At 45.3% G+C, this 22,089-nt stretch overlaps 2 protein-coding genes across 2 annotated transcripts; one reads left to right on the top strand and one right to left on the bottom strand.

Moving 5' to 3' along the window:
• Positions 1-408: 408 nt before the first annotated feature.
• On the top strand, positions 409-18,443 carry evpla (envoplakin a). Its single transcript, XM_065959898.1, has 22 exons — positions 409-573; positions 6,906-7,005; positions 7,104-7,258; positions 7,749-7,872; positions 8,400-8,531; positions 8,631-8,672; positions 8,782-8,943; positions 9,042-9,149; positions 9,232-9,327; positions 9,519-9,629; positions 10,313-10,459; positions 10,613-10,767; positions 10,865-10,962; positions 11,522-11,694; positions 12,371-12,546; positions 12,667-12,805; positions 12,897-13,090; positions 13,194-13,344; positions 13,493-13,576; positions 13,832-13,939; positions 14,031-14,123; positions 14,661-18,443. The coding sequence occupies exons 1-22, from the start codon at positions 527-529 to the stop codon at positions 18,033-18,035; spliced, it is 5,970 nt and encodes a 1,989-aa protein (XP_065815970.1). The 5' UTR covers positions 409-526; the 3' UTR covers positions 18,036-18,443.
• Positions 18,444-19,830: 1,387 nt separating this feature from the next.
• On the bottom strand, positions 19,831-22,085 carry ten1 (TEN1 subunit of CST complex). The gene is made up of 3 exons (XM_020656545.3): positions 21,903-22,085; positions 20,821-20,978; positions 19,831-20,314 (listed from the first exon to the last, which is right to left on the bottom strand). Exons 1-3 carry the CDS (start codon positions 21,995-21,997, stop codon positions 20,163-20,165), a joined length of 405 nt encoding a protein of 134 aa, XP_020512201.1. The 5' UTR covers positions 21,998-22,085; the 3' UTR covers positions 19,831-20,162.
• Between the last annotated feature and the right edge of the window lie 4 nt (positions 22,086-22,089).

Genomic DNA, 22,089 nt, shown 5'->3' with positions numbered 1-22,089 from the left:
GCAAGGGAACAGGTCTGTCCGGTCCCTCTCTCTCTCCCTCTCTCTCTCTCTCTCTCTCTCTCTCTCTCTCTCTCTCTCTCTCTCTCCCTCTCTCTCCCTCTCTCTCTCTCTCTCTCTCTCCCTCCCTCTCTCTCTCTCTCTCTCTCTCTCTCCCTCTCTCCCTCTCTCCCTGTCTCTCTCTCTCTCTCTCTCTCTGTCTCTCTCTCTCTCTCTGTCTCTCTCTCTCTCTCTCTCTCTCCCTCTCTCTCTCTCCCTCTCTCCCTCTCTCCCTCTCTCTCTCTCTCTCTCTCTCTCTCTCTCTCTCTGCTGGGTGGATGTGAGGGGCGTGCGACGCACCTGTTAACGTGGTGTGGGAGGAGCCTCTGATGTGTGTGTTTGAGAGGAAACCAAAGGGAGAGGAGAAACGGAGCAGGAGTCACAGGGTGAGGAAGACGGAGACGAAGAAGGAGTAAAAAAAAAAAAAAAAAAAAGAGATATTTCTGTGGGATTTTTCTGCGTGACCCCCCACCCACCCACGACCTCCAAGATGTTTAAGAAAAAGGAAAGTAAGGACAGTACGCTCAAGATGAACAAGTGAGTTTCCCTTTTTGTTCCCTGAGGAGTTATTGAATGTAATGCATGAATGAATGTGTGTGTGGTGACACTTTATCTCAGGCCCCCCCCTCCCCCCCTCCTCGTGTTTCCTCGTTCTCCTCCACAGTTTGTGTTACACTGAGGCTGAAGGACACTGATTTTAAACTGTTGATTTGAAGAGTGATGGTTAGAGCTCGCTCAGGTGTTAGTCAGGGTGTTGTCAGAGCCCTGAGCTCAGGTTTACTCTGTAAACACCGAGAGGGGAACTCGAGTGTGCTTTTCCTGAACAAGTCACAGAGAGGATTGTGAGGAGGACAAATCCAAAGAAAATGTCACCTCAAGGGTCGACTTTCACCTCCATGTTTAAGAAATTCAAACGACACAAAAATAAAGACTCCTCTGTGTTTCCTTCATGGAGAAAATGTGTTAATACCAGTCAGTGATTCAAAGGGGCTCTTGTACGTTCTTGTGTCTTTTTTTGGGGGGGGGGAGTGTTGGTTGTCATGACAACAGATGATTTAACTCAAATCATAGCTGTTCTGATGCCATGGCAACACAAAGTTAAAAGTCTTAGACCTCCAACGTTGGGTGATTTCTTAGTTTTAAGTTCCCCAAAAAATTGCAAAAACATTTCGACAACTTATTGTGCAATGTAGAAATTTGCTCTCTCTCTCTCTCTCTCTCTCTCTCTCTCTCTCTCTCTCTCTCGAACACACACACACACACACACACCCTTTAAAGTCATGACTTGGAAAATACATCCTGAATTGATGATATGATAAAAAAATAAGCTTAGCATAGGTGTTTTAACTTTCTCCCTCGTTGGCAGATGTTTTTCTTCTCTTATTTGAAGCATCTGAGGCTTGTTTTCTGTTTTTTTAATATCTCAACATAAGAAGTTCATGAGGACTTAAAATATGTATAAATCTATAATTTGTGTATTTAGATGTTTCTGACTTGAGCTCAGGTCACTAAGATTTGAGTTTATGCAGGTTTGATCGGGGGGGGGGGGGCGTTGAACGCTGTCCTCGACTGATGTTATTCACATCAAGTTTTAAAAGACGGCTTCAAGTTTTTGAGTTTTATTCAAACTCAGAGAATATCTTAAAGTATCACAGGAAGTCACAGGATCACCTCTGATACGACGCCATAGGATGAGTGTTTGTCATGTCGGTTGCATAACAGTGACTCGTCATGAGGGGGGGGGGGGGTGTCCGGCCTGTGGCCTCACGGTGGACGTTCTGTCTCCTTGCTGAGGTGTGGTGCTGAGGTGTGATGAGGGCTGGGCAGTCGAGGCGGCTCAGCTGGTTTCTGCCTCCCGTGTGGGCGTTGGTTCCCAAACTGTACTTCATGTTGCGACACAGAGTCAGCTCGTTAAATCAATAAAGAGACGTTTAAAGTAGACGAATGGAGGTAATGATTATTTCATTTGTGACTCATCTTTAAAACATTTGTTTGATAGAGCCCGAGCTGCGTTTGTGTCCGAGCAGCAATCAGAAAATGAAAAGCAGGAAATCAACAAATATCTGAAAAAATGACTTTAAATGTTGTCTGCTAGGCACGACTCTGACACCACATGTTTTAAAACAATATTAAATCATTATTTAATCAATCAAAAGTATCAGAGCTTTACAAAAAGGTCACATATTTGGTCCTATTTTTAACGAATGCTGCAGCGAGCAAGAGAGAGAGAGAGAGAGAGAGAGAGAGAGAGAGAGACAGAGAGAGAGAGAGAGAGAGAGAGAGAGAGAGAGAGAGCAGTGTCTGAATGAAACAAATATGTTGTCAGTGTTTTCAGACTTCATGTGCAGGAGTTTGTCTGCAGTTTCTGCTCATTAAAAACAATAAACGACTCAACATGTGGAGCTTACGACTTCTGTTTCTGTGTCTGTGGCGGTGTTTTTAATACCGTTTGACTTGAAGTCGCATCGTCTGGAAGTTTATAAATCTGATATAGTGACGACCAGAAACATATTTCTTTATTTCTTGCTTTGAAAAACTGAACATCGGTCGTTTATGACAGGAGATCACACAGCACTCAGGGTAACATGTGGGTGTTGGTGGGTGTATGCAGGGCCGCCCATAAAGGGGGTAAGGGGGGGGTCTTTCTGGGACCCGGCTGCGTGACGGCCCCATGAAGTTTAGCGTAAACAGAGTCCATCCTAGATTAAAGCAAAAAACAAAAATCAAACCTAAAGATTCACAATTTCTTATTCAAGGAGGAATACACATTTGATTTATTGTTGGGCGTGCCCTTTGACCTTAACTTGATGTCCGACCACCACCCGAAACCCCCCTGCACAAGAGGAAGTCTGGCAGAAAAGAAAAGGAGGCTAACGTTACATCTTCTCTCCTTCAATCGAGGATGCTAGGATGGGCGTTTATACCCAGTGAAAAGTGGACTCGTTCTGATTTTCTCCTGGACCGCTCCACTCACTCTGGATTTTTCAGTTTTCCTGCTCTAGGTTACATAATAGGTGACGTAGCCTCAATGAATGAACCTGATTGGATGAACGCACGGCTAGTCCCTGGACTCATTTGCATAGACTACAGCTCTGGTCTGTTCTGTGAGTTCCTCTTGAAACTCGCTGTAACTCATCCCAACATGCACTGCCCGCCTGCCTCTCAAGCTCTCCATAGAAAATGAATAAAAACCATTGAGGCGTTATCCGTCATCGTTTTAACCAGTAGAGCTGTACGATAAGGCGTCATCAGGAGCCAAGCCGAGGAGGTGAATGTTCAGTTTGTTTTTTTAGTTTGTCAGAGACCGCGTACAAACTCAACATTCATCTCATTGAGATTTAGCCGATTAGCTTGATTCCACCTGCAGCCACACCGAGCAGGTAGACACACAAACAGAACAAAATACACAATTAATAATTTCAGAATATGATTAGGAGCTGATTACATCAAAGCCTATTTACCTAAACTGAAACCTGCCTCCCTCCACACCCACCAAGAGAGCGCACTATCATCTGTTCACACACACCTGAAAATGGTCTGCTATGTACGGTTAGAAGTCGTGACAATGAGAAATGTTTTAATCAATCGGGATCACACATGATCAGATTTTCAGGATCCATTGTTATCATTTTACGCCTTAGCCAGGAGGTCGGTGCCCATTCACTCCCCCCGCCCCGCCTGACCCGGCTGTGTGACAGCAGGAAAGGAGAAGTGACTTAATGTCTGAGGGTCTCAGACTGTCTGGGTCCTAGAGTCGGCCTTTGTTTTCATCTGGTCGCTGCGATTTTAAAGTTTCCCCCTGCAGAGAAGAGTCAACCTTGAAGGTCTACTTTCAAGCTTTCAATAAACCGGACTGCTCTTCACAAAGTCGACGTTCAGCTTCACTTTCTTTGTGATCTTTTAACGTCTCAAAGCTCCTATAAAAGTCCATAAAACTTAGTGACTTAAAGAGTTGAGCTGGGAGGAGTTGGGAGTGTTTGTGCTACGAGCTCTGTGATTTTGTAACTTTAAAAAAAAAATGCAGACAAGCCCTCGGAAATAATGCGGCTTGTCCTGTTCTCCTACTTTCTAGTCGAATCAGTCGTAGCTGCTGGTGAAGCCGCTGTGGTCATTCATGGAATCAAACGCCAATGTGAAACAAAGGTTCATTCTTTGCTGCTGAGAGTTTAACGTTAATCCACCAACTTGTTAAAAAACAGGGTGAAACAGTTACAGTATCAGTCGTCTGCTTTTATCCAGAGCAGAGTCGTCTGTTTGTGTTCAAGGCTCCGCTGTGTTCAGAGCAAACAGTCGGTACAGGAGACACACCTCAGATCAGCTCACACGCCCGTTACTCTCTATCAGACCTCTTCACAGGTCAGCGTGTGTGTGTGAGGCAGATTCATGATCACAAAGGACACAAACACTCGATGTTTAATCATGTGATTGGTGCAGCTAACCTCCCTCCATGTGTGTCCTTAACCTGCACTCTCATCAGGCTCAATTTAGAAGTTAGAGGTTTCAAATTTAAGGTCGACATCTTGTGAGTATAATCACACTTTACAAGAAGGTTCGACAACAGCCTGAATCATGTATTTGGTTCATTTATGGACTTAAATTTATTAGGGATGTAAATACTCCTTCATGGGTTTGTCCAGGTGGTCCAACAGAGGTGGTTTTTAAGGTCACATATTTTATAAAACACACTTCATCATGTTTCTCTAACACTAATAAGTGTCTCTAGTCTGTCTACAAACCCCCCAATGATGAGAAAAGTCCATCCTCTCCGTCTTTAGCCTGCTCCACTTTTCAGAAAATGTGTGCTCAAAACAGGCCGTTTGGAGATTTTCCCTTCATGACATCACAAAGGGCAGTAGCCCCTCCCCCAGGTGGGTGACACTCCCACAGCTAGGTGTTTGTTCTGCCCTCTGAGTCTGCCTTCTCACCGTAAACAATAGGACATGGAGCGAGAAAGCCCTTAGACTGTAAATGTTAATGTTTGAAGCCTGAGTGACGTCACCCGTCTGTCCCTGCAGGGGGCGCTGGAGTCCCATCGATGGCGGTCTCCATGCTGGAAATGCTGTCTCAGTCTAACTTTCAGTCAACCTAACGACAGGCTGAGAGCTGGAGCTGAGGCGGGTTTTAAACCTCCTGACAAACCGTTACACCACGCCCACCTGTCAATCATGTCAGCTACACGCCTTATTGTGAACAATCGCTCACCTTTATCAAGACCAAGACACAACCTTAATCACATAAAACACTATTTCATAAACGGAGGATTGTTTTTTATATTCAGAAAGAAAACACGTTAAGATACCTTCTGTGAACATCACCATTTATTGTATGTCTGATATGTGTATCTGTGTATGTGTCTGATTGTGTGTGTGTGTGTGTGTGTGTGTGTGTGTGTGTGTGTGTGTGTGTGTGTGTGTGTGTGTGTGTGTGTGTGTGTGCGTGTGTGTGTGTGTGTCACATACCTGTCCCTCCTGCTGAGTGAGCGGGGATAGTGAGGGCGTTTGTCATTGCGGCTGAAGAACCAGCTGAGTGAGTCTCTACATTCCTGTGTCGCTCCATCATCTCATAGCTGCGTGGAGATTAATCTGATTCAAGTCGCTATCTGACTCATAAATCTGCTCGGCCTGACATTGATGCTTACTTTCTCCTCGTGGAGACAGATCTCAGAGGAAGCCGCGGTATGTCGGTCAGTTAACCTGCCAGCTGCATGATTGTTCGTCGACATTCTTTGGATCGGTGTCTTACACATCAGGGTCATCGATTGGAGGTTTTTAAGAGCTCGGATAAAGGGAGTCTGTTCGGGTTGTAGAATCCGCCCTGTTGCACAAATTCAAACAGCAAGAATAGCAACATGTGGGGTCGTCATGTCACATTCAGAGTGATTGTTTGGATGTGACCAGATTATTTATCTATGTAACACTAGAGACGGGAGCTTTGAAACAGGTTTGAAAGTGCAAATGTTGAATTAAATGGAGACGTCAAGATGTAGAAGATTTTAAAATATTAAGGACGTTGCCCTCCGTTGTGTTGAAGAGCAACTTGCAGGTGTTCCCATTTTCATATTCACAAAACCCTGATGATTTTGTTCTCTTGAGCTTCAATTGAATCTGTCTTCTTCTCTTGTTTCATGGTTTGGTAACCTGACTCTTAAAAACAAAAAATGCTCTTAATCAAATTGTCAAGTGAGCGAGCAAACTGATTGGAGAGTCTCAATCCAACCTGATGGTTCTCTCTTCTTTACAGCTGCAGCGTGAGGCGAGCACTTTTTTTACCGACCGCTCTCATCCCTTAAATGGGGAGTTTCAGCTTCTCTGCTCTGGCCGTCGATTTTGGACAAAACGCTACAGGAACTCTTTAATACCTGCAGCTAGAGCAGAACAAAGCGAGCTCAAGATGAAGTACTTTAACCATGTCTGGATATATTCAGCTGATGTAATCGATGATATTTGTTTTTAATGTGTTGTATCTGTCTCTTTGACGCTGGATTCCTGTCTAAACTACAGATTTAGCTTCAGGTACTAATAAAGAAACCTTAAAAACTGCAATTTAAATCCCGCCTGATGAAGGGCTCGGGTCCTGAAACCTCACATGTGGTGATACATCTCATTCAATGTTAACTGGAGCAGCTTCTGGTGTGCACACTTAGTCTTCCTTCTTCCGTCTCTGGGTATATTTTTTTGTACTCAGCGGCTCAGATGTGCTTTCTGTTTTGATATTTTTGTGAGAAGTATTGAAATGCAATCTGAGGGAAATCCCAGCTCCCTCCACGGGTCTAACGTCAATCCTCAGATTTAGAGAGTTTGAGACTCAGAGGCCGACTTTTGAAGACTTCAATCTGACTTTTTCTGACTCTCTCTCCTCCCACCTCGCAGGACCCAGGCCGGAAACCTGCAGCTACTGGTCGCCCAGATGCAGAAGAACGCCGACACGGTGGAGAAAGACATCCTCCGGTCTGAGGAGCTGCTGGCTGTGGTGAGAACACACACACACACACACACACACTCACCTTCTTGAGGGCACTTTTATAACTGCAAGCTCTGTCTTGATGATTTGTGATCTGCCTCGTCCAGGATGCTGAAAATGACAAGAAGGAGCAGCCCTTCGAGCACCAGGCGGAGATCTCAGACCGGCTGGGTGAGGCCGAGGGTCTGCTCAAAGACCTCTTCCTCGACATCGACAAAGCCAAGAAGCTCAAACACCCGCAGGCCAAAGACATCGACAGAGAGTGAGTGGACACTAAATTAATAAGTCAAAGACGTAGAGGCGACCAAAGTGCTGAGGGTGTCAGAGATCAGAGATATACAGGTGTGGGTCAGGCCTTAAACTCCACCCTGCACATCCTGTACCTGACTGGGAGCCAGTGAAAATATGCAAGTACAGGAGAGAGTCTATTTCTTTTCCTGGGTTTCAGTTAAAAATGTAGCTTCAGTGTTTAGTACCAACTGCCAGCAGGACAGGGACGAGCGACTGACGCCGAGGTAATGGCGTTAGAAAAGTCCAGCCGGGAGTGCCTTGGTTGATTTTCATGAACAAAACAATATGAAAAAATACATTTGATTATAAAAAAAAATGCTGGAAGTAAATAAAGAGGAAATGAAATATACATCGTTAAAATTCAAGGTTTGATTTTTCCCCTTTGCATTCGTATATCTGTTTTTTATTGTGTTGCCCTCGTACAGTCTGTGTTAATATGGATGTCTGTGCGTCTCCTCCAGTGTCATTGAGCTCCACGAGCGCTGGCTGAAGGACTGCCTCTTCTACCGAGACATCTACGAGCAGATAGACGACGTGTCGCTGATGCCCAGAATCGAGTGGGGGCCGGTTTTCAACGAGAAGCAAGTAAGTATCACAACCTGACCCCGTGCATCAACGTCGACGATTTGGTCTCAGAAAGCAGTTTGTTTTGGTTTCATGCTGGTGCTCAAGGGGCAACAGCTACAGGATCAAAAAGTCGCACATTCCTCCTTTAAAGACAATCACACATCAGGATCTCTGTCCTGCTCGACATGCAGCTCATACCTGAGGTTTTTAAACGACGGTGATATCTCCACCCTCAGACTAGGTCGGCCATTTTCATTCTCGCTACAGAGGAGTGATGTCTACGGGGAAAACTCAGGAGGGGGTCATTACATTTAAAGAGACACACACACCAAAACGGAGCGTTCTGAGAGAGCTGGTTTATACAGGCTCACAAACCTCCTCTGGTGCTTGATTCATGTTAGATTTTGACCAAAGCACAGCACAGATGTTTCATTTAGACCACAGGGGGGCTGTTTGAAAAGGTGGAGGAGGGGGGGGGGGGGGGGGTAATATGTCCTCTTTAAAGTCAACATGTGGCTGACTGTGTCCTTCCTGTGTGCTCTCAGAAAGAGGTGAACGCGGAAGAGTACGGCCCCACCATGGCCGACCTGGAGAAGCAGATCGCCGCTCACAACATCCTGCACAAAGAGGTGGAGGCCTACAACTCGCAGCTCTGCGTCGCCTCAGCGGGCAGCAAGGTAAACCACTCTGCACACGTGTATGAAAACACTTTAACACGTTCTCCCGGATCACTCTGAAATTTTCATGACGGCCATGTTGCCTTCTTGTGTTTTCAGGAGAAATACACAGCCCTGAAGAAACAGTACAACAACCTCCTGGTGAGTGAAGCTGGAACATTTTCTGTGCACGATTTGGAGTAAAAGTCGTCGACTATGAAGACGAAGAAAGAACATTAGAATGTAATCTGTATTTTCTCTCTCTTTTCAGGATAACTCAAAGTGGCGTCAGCACTACCTGAAGAGCCTGTACGAGTACATGCAGGGCTGCAACAAGGAGCTGGCCTTCCTGGGGGAGGAGCAAGATAAGATCAAAAGTGAGGACTGGAGCGACCGCATGGTGGACCCGCCGGACGTCCGCAGGCAGTACGAGGTCAGCAACCGTCCTGACACCTTCTAAAGGGTTAAATATGAAGGCGGAGTCAAAGACGTTACTCATGTGTTTGTGATGTTTTTTTCTCGCTCCGTCAGAACTTTAAGAACAACAACCTGCTGTCCCACGAGAGCGAGGTGAACAAACTGCAGGATGAAGGAGACAGACTTGTCGACATGAAGCATCCTGCCAGCGCCACGATACAGGTAACGCAGCCTTCATCAGGAAAAAAGACTCAAACTTTACAAACAGAAGAGGTTTTCAACTTTTTAAAACTCACATTTACAGGCGCAAAGAGACGCTCTGCGGAACGAGTGGCAGAAATTCCTCAACCTCTGCATCTGTCAGGAGACTCACCTGGACAATGTGGAGGAGTACAAAAGGGTAAATATGGAGCACAAAGTGGTTTTTATGTGTCAGGAGGATTTCATGGCTTTGGCGCCGACTTAACAGGTGTCATGTTTTTTTTTTAGTTCATTTAGTCATTCTTACTTTTTGTCCACGTTTATGATTTTTTAAAAAGAAGGATTATTTGTTGTTTTAAATCATGTTTGTCTTTTTTTTGCCCTTCTTAGTACCAAATGGAGACGGAGCAGCTGTCGGAGACACTGACCAAACTGAACAACAGCCTGGACCCAAAGGTGGTCAGCAAACAGAGCAACTCAGAGACTCAGCTGCAGCTGGAGGTACACAACCACTCTATCGCCATGGTTACAAAAAACTGCAGGGCGCTCACATTAAACCTACACCGCCCTCTGGGAGCAGATTCTTCCATTTTATCTATTTATAAACATGTATTTGTGAAGGTGAAGAAGATTTTTTTCATTTTTTTTATTTAACCAGGAACGAAAAATTGTTCATATTAAAGAGCATCCTGGCCATTTTTTTAAGCCTTCATTCGACCAGGACCAGAAAGTAGTTCAAATTAAAAAAATCGCACAAACAACGAGCAGCCACACCTTTAAATACAAAGAAATACATTATTAGACATTAAAGGCTTAATATTTTTCACACTGAAATATAATAGAAATCAAGTATATCCTCTGAAAATAACTCTGTGAGTCATGACTGTCTACAATGGGTGTAACACCCGAGTCCCACTGTCTGTGATGTTTTCCGAGTCCTATCTGGGTGTGCGGTCAAAGAAATCCATCCAACACGTGTAGACAACGAACAGTGATGAGAGAGAAAGTGGTTAAAACAAAAAACTTCAACTAATCAACCAATACATGATCACAAAGATATCATATTTAAAGAACTTCAGCACGGTTTTTCCTGCAGGAAAACGTTCGAGATGAGGATTTGTCGCTTTGTGTTTTTGAGATGAGTATGTGTGAGACATATTTTTTCCTCGTCGTTTGTTCCTCAGGCGGGGGAGAAGGCGGTGCAGAACAGCGAGCAGTTGCTGGCCGACCTGAGGAGACGCAGCACCACCATCGCTCCCCTGAAGCTGCGGCGCAGCACGGGCAACAGACCCATCACGCTGGAGTCCCTGTGCGACTGGGAGACGGACAAGGTGGAGCCTCTTCACATGATTCTCTCCTCTTTTGGTTCTTCGACTGATAAATGTGCTTTTGTTTGTCCGGAGTAAACAAAGAGGTGACATATCCACACCTGAGAGGATTGTAGTGATACTCACAGATGTTCTTTATTTATCGTTGTCATGTAGGCATCTCTGAACAGAGGGGAGAAGGTCACTCTGAAGTCCAACTCTGACATTGAGAACTGGGACATCATCTCCACCGACGGGTCCACAGGAACCTTCCCCGGAGTTTGCTTCCAGATCCCCCCGCCCGATCCAGACGCCATCGACAAAGTGGACCTGTGAGTAAAACCAGCGCTGTGTAGCTACGATGAACGATGCAGGAAAATGCAGTGACCTGTATTCTCATATGTTCCTCTGTCCATGTCCCCTCATCAGGCTGGGAGATGAGCTCACAGACATCAAGAGGAGGAGAGCTGCTCTCGCTGCTTCCCTGAAGAATAACAAATCAGCCGTCTCCAGGCCCGTTCAATCAGGTCATTACCTTTAAATTCAACCTTTCATATCCTCTTCATTAGTTCTGTAAATCATGACATGAAGTATTTGAGAGCACTTGCACAAAAAGTTTCCCCTTCATCTTAAAATGAGATCCATCCATAAACATCCTCACATGCGTTGTTGCTCAGCTTGTTTTGAACAAGTCCTTCATGTGTTTTTGCTTTTTTTTTTTTTTTTACTATGAAAGCATCATCTTCTCCATGATAAGAGCGCCTCGTTTTGATTTGTTTTCTTCCTTTTTTGTTCCCCATCAACATGCGCCTTCCTCACACTTTACATTCTACAATTCACTTAGCAGACGCTTTTATCCAAAGCGACGTACATCAGAGAGTAAGCACAACACAAGCAAGGATCTAGAAAAAGGGAACAATGTCAGTAAGAGCAAAAGATCAGCTTTGAGTCTGATTGGACGCTCTGCCTTTCATTGGCAGAGCGTAGTGGGCGGGGGGGAGTGTAGACCTGGATGAGAGCGTGAACTCCTGATCACTTCAGACTCTTCTCTTTATTAAACAAAAGTCTCTCGTTCCCTTCCTTCAGCTGCACCATCCTCCTCCCCGCTGGATCCCAAAGCCACAGCGCTGGCCCAGCAGCTGGACAAGCTTGACGACGACCTGGCCAGCGCCGAGGAGAGCATGCTGAGCCGCCTGCGGACCCCGCTGGACCGCAGTGACCCGGCCGGAGATCTGGCCAAGAGGCTGAGAGAACAGCAGGTGAGAGGAGCAGAGTCACACACACGGAGGAGAGCACCAGGAAGTGTGTTTTTCATCTCTTCTTAAGTTGCTGATGTTTTCACTTTTGGAATATTTGCATAGGATGCACAGGACAACATGTTTTATTTTAACCAACGGATGCATTGTCTTCGTTATTCTGAATCTCTTGTCCACAAATGTTGTGCGTTGTGCAATAAATGTGCTTATCTAAATCCATCTATCTCCACAGATCGAACAAAGATCTAAGAAAGATATTGGCAGAAATATCGGTATCTGATTGTTATCGGTATCGGCCCAAAATATTTCCATATCAGTCGGGCCCTAATAGAAATGAAAAAAAAGTGAATCTAATCACAGATTGTATTAATAATGGCGTCCAAACAGACCGACTGTTTCTCACAATCAAAGCACTTTCAGGACCAAAATTTTTTTTCTTGTTTCACTCGGTGACTAAAACTGATTAGATGTCAGGTATTTGATGAAACAGAATTTGATGGTGATTCAAAAATATACAAAACTCATGAAAATGTCACAAAAATGAGCGACGTGTGTGAACGCAAACAGCCGACATTTTCACACGACTTTACTCGCCTGTGTTCTAGTAAATGGCGGGCTGTCCTGACATTCTCAGCTTTGATTTCAGTATCATAAATAATCTCCATGTGTCCCCTCACAGCAAGCCGCCGAGGCTCTGAAGGCTCTGGAGAAGCAGAAGTTGGCTGCGCAGGCTGACCTGCAGCCGCTGCTGTCCAAAGACCCCAGTGTCACCTCCTCGGGACTGCCGCTCAAACTGAGCACTGCCAACAACAAGCACGACAGCATCGCTGCCCTCGCCGACCTCTACAACAAGAAGTACGTTTTGGTTTGAGGTGTTTCACATGAGCAGTGGCATGGTGTGGGATTTTAGATTTACCTTATTGATGGTCATGTTGTGGTCTCAGTTCACTCATCAGTACATGTGTCGTTCTTCAGAGCTAATGCGTCTCTCGGCCTGGAGAATCAGATCAAAAAGGTGGACGGCCTTGTTTCTGGATTTGAGAAAAAGCTGAGTGATGACAGTCCAATCCCTGACGTACCAAACGCTCTCCAAGCCCGCACTGATGACATCCAGGTGAGGACATTTTGCAAAAAAAGTATTTTTTCATCAGCTCTATTTTTGATGTGACAGATTTGACATTGCGCGTCTTCCTTTCCGTGTTCAGTATCAGCGGAAGGCTGTGACAGCGGCTCAGGACGACATGAAGAAGCTGAGTCAAGATCTGGAGGCCACGGATCAGCTGTGCAGCTCTCTGCAACAGGGCTACCAGGAGTACTGCCCCGACATCCAGCGCCAGAGGACTGAGGTCAAGCAGCTGCAGACGCGCTACGCTAATGTGGCTAACCAGCTGAAGGAGAGGTGAGGATCTACAAATGCTTTGAAAGGACCAGAACCTGAGCTACTCAGCAGATCTTTGAACTGAAGTAACCATAACGCTGCACTTTTACAATTTTTATCATAGAGAAAACATCTTACAAGACGCTGCAGGCAAAAACCAGGAGTTCCAAAGCACAAGCAAATCCCTGAAATCTTTCCTGGACAACCTGCCGAAGGACCAGATCAATCCCAACGATGACCTGTCTCAGATCGCTGCCAAGCAGAGCTCTCAAGAGGTGAGACTCAAAAAACCCAAAAAGCAGGAGCATCCACTCTTTTCTTCATGTCTTATTCTTTGCATGACGCTCAAGTAAATCTGTTAAAAGAAGCTATGTACAAATAGAAGATTATTTTAACAACAAAATCTCTTTGAATGACACACAGAGGGTGGCAGAGGACCTGAAGAGGAAGGGAGACGACATGGACAGAGTGACCGACCTGTCTCGAGACCTGCAAAGTCTGCTCAGCGTAAGGCTCAAATCCATGATAATACAATGCTACAAAAAAACAACAAAAGAAATGCATTTCTGGTTGTTTAAAATGAACACATTTAACCATCTAATATCTCATGATTCATAACTTTTAAATGCATTTATTAAACAGTTGTTTGCAGATATTCTACACATTGAAACCGACGTTTAAGATTAGCATGCTGGATTGGATTATTCTTTGCAACAAAAAAGGAAAGTCATACCTGATTTTTTTGTTGTTGTGTCCGTGCAGGATTATGAAACCAACGTTGACAAATACAACAGCACACTCGAGGACTCTGGAGCAACGGTTGCACAGAAACCGCGCCTGTCCACACTGACTGAAGCTGTCCAGAAAGAGGTAACATTCAACTCTCTATTTTTTTTGTTTTTACATATATTTAAAGCTGAAGGATGCTGATGGATTTGCTGTATGCTCATTTTTCCTACAGGAAAGGGATCTGGTCAACCGTTACGCTGAAGCGTCAGCTGAAAGTTCCCAACGGCAAAAGCAGATGGACTTGGCTAAGAATCTTGTTTCACGCGTAAGACGTCAAGCCGTTAATTTAACTGCACTTTGTTTACTTGACTTTAAAGGCTTTATATGTGATTTTTCACACTTGTAATAGAAATCAAGTATATCCTCTGAAAATAACTGTGTGAGTCATGACTGTCTACAATGGGTGTAACACCCGAGTCCCACTGTCTGTGATGCTTTCCGAGTTTTCCGAGTCCTATCTTCAGTTTGTTTACATCGTCGGGACGGCCAGCTGACCGCTGTATGTGTACTCAAAACAATAACCTGTTTCAAGTCCTGTTTGCTGATTTATTTCCTTGACTAGAGAAAAGAAGAATAGCATACTGTACTCACTGCTTAACTGAGTTTCTAGATCACGCTCATTTCGGGTAAATTTGTGTGAAGATACGAGCAAAATAAAGATCACTAGCATTAGCATGCTAACACAACAATGCACCGTGACGCATATAAAGCCTTTAAGATATGTTCTCTAAAATACTGAAAAAACACAGATGGCCTCCACTTGACCTGTAACCATTCACTTCATTTGCTCTTCCTGCTGCAGAATGACGAGAAAATCACCATGGTGGCACAGCAGCAGGTGCAGCTTGAAAGCCAGCAGAGGAGTTCTTTGGAGTTAGACACTCTGGCCAAGGAGCTCGAAGAGGAGAGGGAGAGGGCGACTCATGTCCAGGTCGAGTTAAGAACCTATAAAGAGAGGCTGCTGTCCCTGAAGAGTCGCAGAGGAGTGGAGCGTTTCGAGGAGACAGAAGTGCTGCACTACTACCGGGACCCAAAACTGGAGAGCGATTTGGCCGACCTGCAGAAAATTCTAAATGAAGAGATCTACAAGCGTAGCACCACCGTGAGTGAGCTTGAGTTGATCACCAAAAAAGTCACCATCCAGGAGGAAACCCTTCAAAAAGCCGCGCCAAAACTGGTGACCAGAGAGGTGACAGAGTTCGAGAAAGATCCTCAGCTGGACGTAGAGGCTGCGAAGACACGAGACGAAATAGAAAGGATGAGAAATGAAATCAGAGTGAGAGACGGAGAGCATATACAGATGCGGACGGAGGTCACAATCCTCCAGCAGAAGAGGCCGCCGATCAAAGAGAGGGTGGTCAAGAAGGAGGTGGTGAAAGTGGAGAAGAACCCGGAGATGTTGAAGGCGGTGCGGACGTTTGAGACGGAGATTTCCGACGAGAACAACAAGGTGAAGCTCCTCAACGATGAAATCTTCCAGACTAGGAGCATGATCAACGCACTGGAGAGACTCATTCCAAACATCCAGCCAAAAATTATCACCAAGGAGGTGAAAAAGATTGAACAGGACCCCGAGCTCATCAACGAATCTAAGACGATTCGAACCACCATAGAGAAAGAGAGGTTCGAAAACAACTCTTTGTCCAGAGAGTTGTCCGAGCTCCAGAGCCGCTACAGAGAAGTTCAAACCTGGAGGCCCAAAGTCGAGGTGAAGGAAATTGTCAACGAGCTCTACCGGATCGACCCCAACACAGAGGTGGAGATAATGCGGCTCAGGAAAGACATCCAAGACTCCACCAAACAGCACACTGATCTCGAGAAAAATATCAGCCAGGTCACGTCTGAGGTGAACATCCTCCGGGCTGAGAAACCCAAAGTGGAGATGAAAGAAGTTCTCCAAGAGGTGGTGAAGGAGGAGAGAAGCCCTGAAAATGAGCGGGAGATCCAGAGGCTGAACACCCAGGTGAACCATTCGCACTCCACTTACAGCACCCTCTGTGACCAGGTGAACAGACTCAGGAGGGAAAGAGATGATCTGAAGGCCGAGAAGTCCAAGATAGAGACCAAACTGGTCGAGAGAGAAGTCATCAAGTACGAGCCTGATCCCCTGTTGGAGAAAGAAGCTGACCGCCTTAGGAAAGACGTGCGGGAGGAGGCGCAGCTGAGGCGCAGCATCGAGGAGATGGTCTTTGATCTGCAGAACAAATACATCCTGCTGGAGAGGCAGAAGCCCGAGGAGAAGGTGGTCATGCAGGAGATCGTGCGTTTGCAGAAGGACCCGCGGCAAATGGTTGAGCATGATAAGCTCAGCAGGAACCTGGACGAAGAGGTGAAGAACAGGCGTCAATTCGAGCTGGAGTTGCAGCAGCTTAGATCACAGATTGAAGATAAAGTCAGGCTCCTCAGAGAGAGCGACGAGCGCCAAAAGAGGATCCAAGCCGAGTCTGAACTCCGAGAGATCCGAATGCGCATCACGCAGCTGGAGAACGCTCCACCTCCCGTCGAGGAAAGCATCATCGTTGAGGAGTTACTGAAGGTGGAAAGAGACCCGAAGTTGGAGAGGGCGACAAATGGACTGCGGTCGGGGTTGGACAAGGAAACCAGCGATATGTTGCGTCTCCAGAGAGAAATCCGTAGCATCACTCTTAGGCTCGAGATCCTTCAGAGGGAGAAGGCCGGAGAGAAGACGGTGTATAAAGAGGTCATCCGTGTCGAGAAAGACCAGGGCGTGGAGGCGGAGCGGGATCGCCTGAGGGAGCAGGCATCTCAGACCAAATTTGCCAGACAGGACCTGGAGGACGAAATCAGACGATTGAATGATAAGGTCAACCTCATGTTGAACGGCAAGTCGAGCACTTCAAGGGAGGAGACGACCCTCACTCTGAACAGAGATGCCTTGCTGAGGGACAAGGACAACCTCACTCGGGAGCTCAGGACTCTGGAAGCCAAGAGGCAAGACACCAGTGTGTCGTTCCAGCAGCAGAGCAAACTGATCAGCGAGAGGACACAGATGAACAAGCAGAAGAGCCTCAAGATGTCGTCCGAAACGCAGCACCTGGAGAGGCAGATCCTGGATGAAAAGGACAAGATCCACATGAGGGACAGCACCCTCCGGGACCTTCTGATGAGCCTTCAGAAAGAGGAGCATGTGGAGACAAGGACCAAAGAGACCAACGTCTCCACCAAAATCACCATTTTGGATCCAGACACCGGCAAAGACATGTCCCCGTATGACGCCTACCTGCAGGGCCTGATTGATCGTTCCCAGTACATCCATCTGCAGGAGCTGGAGTGCGACTGGGAGGAGATCACCTCCATGGGGCCCGACGGGGAGACATCCGTGCTGCAGGATCGCAAGAGCGGAAAACAGTTCTCCATCAAAGATGCGCTGAAGGCAGGCCGACTGACGGAGAATCAGCTGAAGCAGTACAAACAGGGCCAGATCCCCATCTCAGAGTTCGCCTTGCTGGTCGCCGGTGACAACAAGAAGCAACCTCAGTTCAACTCCATCATCCCAAAGTCCAGCACAACAGTGAATTCTGCCCCTCCAAACCCCTCAGAAGTCTACCCTGTGGCCGGAATAATGGATGCAAACACTGAGACCTGCTACACAATTCGGAATGCCACCCTGCGCAAACTCATCGATCCCAGCACGGCTCAGAGACTTCTGGAGGCTCAGGCATCGACAGGCGGCATCATTGACATCAACACCAACGAGAGATGTACGGTTCACAAGGCAACGGCCCGAGGCCTCGTTGAAGACAGCCAAGTCCAGCGGCTACTCAATGCTCAAAAGGCCTTTGCGGGTGTTGAAGACCCCATGACGAGAGAGTGTTTGTCCGTGGGCGAGGCCATCCAGAAGGGCTGGATGCCGAAGGACACCGGCCTCCGCTACATGGAGGCACAGCACCTGACTGGAGGCCTCGTCAATCCCAATACAGGTCGCCGAGTGAGCATCATGGACGCCATTGGGAACAAGATGATCGACAGCTCGATGATGAGGGAGCTGCAGGCAGAGTCGACCTACATCAAGGATATTGTCGACCCAATCACAAAGGAGAAGATCAACTACAAACAAGCTCTGGATCGCTGCAGGAAAGACCCATCGTCCGGCCTCCCCATGCTGCCCGCCTCCTCCAAAGAATCTGGTTACACCTCTAAATATGCAAGATTCTAGATATTTTTACGACATACTTATCTGATCCTTGCTGGTCAAATATGTACTATTATAAGAAATCAATGCCAAATGAATCTCTTAGGATGTTTATTTGACTCAGGAAACGTCTTCTACCACAAAGCTTTCTGTCTGCCGAAATTATCGCTGCTGAGCTGCCTTTGTTTACCGAAAATGTTTGATGTGAGCAAGATGTTTTTTTGATTTTTATTTAAAAAACCAGAGAATATAAATTCATTTTATCTGTGATATCGTTGTGTTATTTGGGATTCTGGGACACGGTGCAATGCTTTTTACCAAGATTGATTTGATTCTGTATTACTCATGGGCTATCCTTGACATTGTTCACTTTAAACTCAGTCTTGTTTGATACTTTATGAAGATATATCAATAAATTTAAATTATAATGGATGAAGAGCATGGACTCCCTTTCTTTTATTAGTGTTAAGCCTTTTTATAAAACAGGGAACATGAAGGTTTTTGTAAGAACTCAGTTGAAACAAAATCTGGGCGACTCCACTGTAAGCACGTTTCCAATTGGGAAATTCTTAATGCACATTTGAAGCAGCTGTGTCGGGAGGTTTTTGGGTCTTAAACAAGCGGCAACCTTGAAGGTCTTGAAAAATTAAGCCAACGCGGGAGTGCAAAGATCCTGCAGTTCCTCAAGTGTCCACTAGAGACTGGCTGCAGAAGCACAGGAAGTCACATACACACCCATTCTAAAAAGCCTGTTTTTACAGCAGAGATGAACATGTTTACAGCCTGGTTAAAAAAACAACAAATAGGTCTGATTAGCTCATGTCTCGATGGACACACACTGTACGGGGGGTGAATGTTTTTCAATGGTTCCATTTTGATTTTGAAAACGATTCGTGTTAACCATAGACAGACGCGTAGCTGACATGATTGACAGGTGGGCGCGGTGTAACGGTTAGTCAGGAGTCTTAAAACCCGCCTCAGCTCCAGCTCTCAGCCTGTCATTAGGTTGACTGAAGTTAGACTGAGACAGCATTTACAGCATGGAGACCGCCATCGATGGGACAGATGGCTGACGTCACTTAGGATTCGACCGTTAATATTTACAGTCCATGGTCTTCAATGATGTTAAATAATGGGTTCCTCTTTATCTAGTGTATAAAAACTCTTGTTGGTAATACATTACTTTGTTATTGAGTAAGGAAGCTACATCCGTTAAAGAGCAATTCTAATTGCAGGATCTGACAAAGAGGTGTCAGAATAAATCAGAGGGTCTGTCAGTTAAATATTTGTAAAAAAAAAAAACAACAAATCAATCACTCCTTATTAATTTTAAAATGTGATCAACTTTATTTACCTGTTAAACTCCTTCATATGAAATCATAAGAGGGGGAAAATATCAAGCAACAACCTTGTATGTTAAAAAGTAGTGCAAAAACAAACTGCAGTTCCTCAAGTGTCCACTTGAGGCTCACTCCAAAAGCTGCAGAATCCTCATTAAAACTCATGCTAATTTACAGCAGATATAAACTGAATACAAAGACCAAAAATAAAATTTTTGGTCTGAGTAGCTCATTCCTTTATTAGTGCACACTGTAGGGAGGGGGGTGAAGGTTTTTTAAAACTTGTGTTTGATTATAGGTGTATCCATGTGATTGTGGAGAATGAGGCATGTCAGGTGTGAAAATCAGTGCAGCTCGAGTTGACTGCCTGAACGAGGTCGTGAAAGGTTAAAAATTAGTGAAGTCAAAGTTGATTTAAATAAATAATAGAAGATTCCCAAATCGGAATATGATGAGAAGTGTCTGAAAAAGCTTCCACATTCATCCCTCAAGTGACTTTATTAGATCATATTGGGTTTGTCAAAATTGGTCACTACAACATCAGATCACAAAGTTACATATGAGAGGAAAAAATGACTCCAAGTCGTAAGCTTTGGACCCAAAACCAGCTGTTAGTTCTGTAGAAAATAGTTTATAATGTAAAGAAATCCGATGTGACAAACTGCAGGAAACTTAACCAAACCAAACACTCCTTGAGTTAACCTGAGCTCGTATAAGGGTCTTCCAAACAGACTCAGAGGCGGCTCTGTGCTCCTGACACTCAGTGAGAGAACCACGAGAAACTTCCTGAACAAAAGAAAAGAGAGCCGGCTCAGGTAACATGTTCAGGCTGTGCAGCATCAGCCTGTTTCTGCTCCCTCTCGCTGAAGAAGCTTCTCTGCTCGTTGATGGCTCTCTGAAGAAGAGCGATGTTCACTCCGTCAACGCAGTTCAGCACACGGGCACGGACCATCACGCCCACATCTGGAGGGAGAGAAGATACAGGTTAAGACAGGTATAACAGGTTTTTATTTAAAAGTCTACACTGTAAAAAACAACTTTTAGTAAAAATATTACTATAATATAATACAAAAATAAATTGTGTTGGTAAGAAAATCCCAAATGATGAGAAATGTTGCCGAATCAGATTCTGCTGATCCCAATGTTCTCACAAGTTTCAGATCATGAGGTAAACGTATGTTGGAGTAATCCCAGCATGAGTCAGGAGAGGGCGCTAAAAAGCTTTTCTGCAAATCACATAATAGTTCCCAGATATGAAACCAAGAATTTCACCAAACGGCTTCAAGCCTCTATGTAAGCCGGTGAAACCTCTTAACATAGACTTTCTTCTCCAGCAGCCCTCCCCTGGCAGCCCTGCAGCGTTCTGACCCCCCCAGGAAGGCTTCCAGTGAGCTGGCCAATGAATGAATTTTAAGAGGGGAGTATTATTATTATAATAATTAATCACAAAAAAATGAGCCTTTCCTTACCTTCAGCATTTTCTATCTCACCCAGAACTATATATTGGGCCCCAATTATGGGGTCAAAGGGCTCCACGTACAGCGTGTGGACGACCATCTGGTGCTGTTTTGAAGCATGCTGAGCAGACAATGTTGCCCTGGACTCCTCGGGTCGGTAACTGGCCAGTCTGAAAAAATGAACAGAGAGGATCAATGTCTTAGTCAGCCCGGATGATTTCATTTTATCCTGACTTTTTGAACGTGTATAACTTAAAAGATGCAACATCGTTATTTTGAAAAGGTTTTTGAGTCTAAGTCAGAAATACACCTTTGTTTTTTAATGTAGGTGGAAAGTTAAATTGTTGTCTACTGTTTTCTATTTGATATTAGTAAAAATAAAACTAATTTAGGAATGCGTTTATAGCTGAATAAATGACCTGATGTTCCGAAGTAAAATTTACTGGGAACAAGTTAATACCTTGTGCGTACAAGTTATTATGTTATGGCCACAAGATATTATCCAACTCCTGTGCACAAGAAGAAGAAGATGAAGATTTACTTTATTGATCCCTGTGAGGGGAAATTTCAGTTTTTACACTCTGTAGTCATGAACACACACACAGGCTGAAGTATACACACACATGCACACACACAGGATCCTATGGACATGCACACTAAGGGAGAGATGTCAGAGTGACGGAGCTGCCCTCAGCAGGCGCTCCTGAGCTGGTGGTGGGGAGGGGGTTTGGTGCCTTGCTCAAGGGCACCTCGGCAGTGCTCGGTGATCTGGCACCTCTCCAGCTACCAGACCAACTTCCATGCTTGGTCCGCACCGGCGACCCTCTGGTTCCCAACCCAAGTCCCTACAGACTGAACTACTGCCGCCCACAAGAAGCCTACATATCTACTGTGCACACAAGATATTGATAACTTGTGAGTACAACACGTTTTTTGGGACTTCAGGGGCGCCGTAGAATTTAGAAAAAGTCAAATGAACAAATGTTTTAGATACAAGGCAATCCAAAACTCTTCATGTGTTTCTCTCTCCATTTGTTGTTGTTATTGATTTGTCTGTTTGGGGTGAAAAACAAACACAAACAATAACAAACTACCTGCCGAATGTCCTCAGTGACTCTCCTTCCTGAGCTGCTCCATTATTAACCTCCCAGGGGAAATAAAAGACTGCAGCTGCGGGGAGCATCGCCATAACACGGGCCAAAGTAAGTTCACACTAAATCATTTCAAACTGTGTGAAGCGTTGAGCAGAGCACTGCGGAGTGCTTCCGTGTGTGACGTCAC

Source organism: Labrus bergylta, chromosome 1 (genome assembly GCF_963930695.1).
Source record: "Labrus bergylta chromosome 1, fLabBer1.1, whole genome shotgun sequence".
Taxonomy (NCBI): Eukaryota; Metazoa; Chordata; class Actinopteri; order Labriformes; family Labridae; genus Labrus; species Labrus bergylta.
Note: the sequence above shows the minus strand (reverse complement) of the source record. Positions and strands in the feature narration are given on the sequence as shown.

Bases quoted from the DNA above. Each gene is read 5' to 3' on its own strand.
- evpla (XM_065959898.1), top strand. From the start codon at position 527: ATGTTTAAGAAAAAGGAAAGTAAGGACAGTACGCTCAAGATGAACAA. The intron at 9,150-9,231 runs GTAACGCAGCCT...TCACATTTACAG, and splicing joins CTGCCAGCGCCACGATACAG to GCGCAAAGAGACGCTCTGCG. The intron at 9,630-10,312 runs GTACACAACCAC...TTTGTTCCTCAG, and splicing joins AGACTCAGCTGCAGCTGGAG to GCGGGGGAGAAGGCGGTGCA.
- ten1 (XM_020656545.3), bottom strand. From the start codon at position 21,997: ATGGCGATGCTCCCCGCAGCTGCAGTCTTTTATTTCCCCTGGGAGGTT. The intron at 20,979-21,902 runs GTAGTTTGTTAT...TCATTTTTTCAG, and splicing joins TCACTGAGGACATTCGGCAG to ACTGGCCAGTTACCGACCCG. The intron at 20,315-20,820 runs GTAAGGAAAGGC...CTCTCCCTCCAG, and splicing joins TGAGATAGAAAATGCTGAAG to ATGTGGGCGTGATGGTCCGT.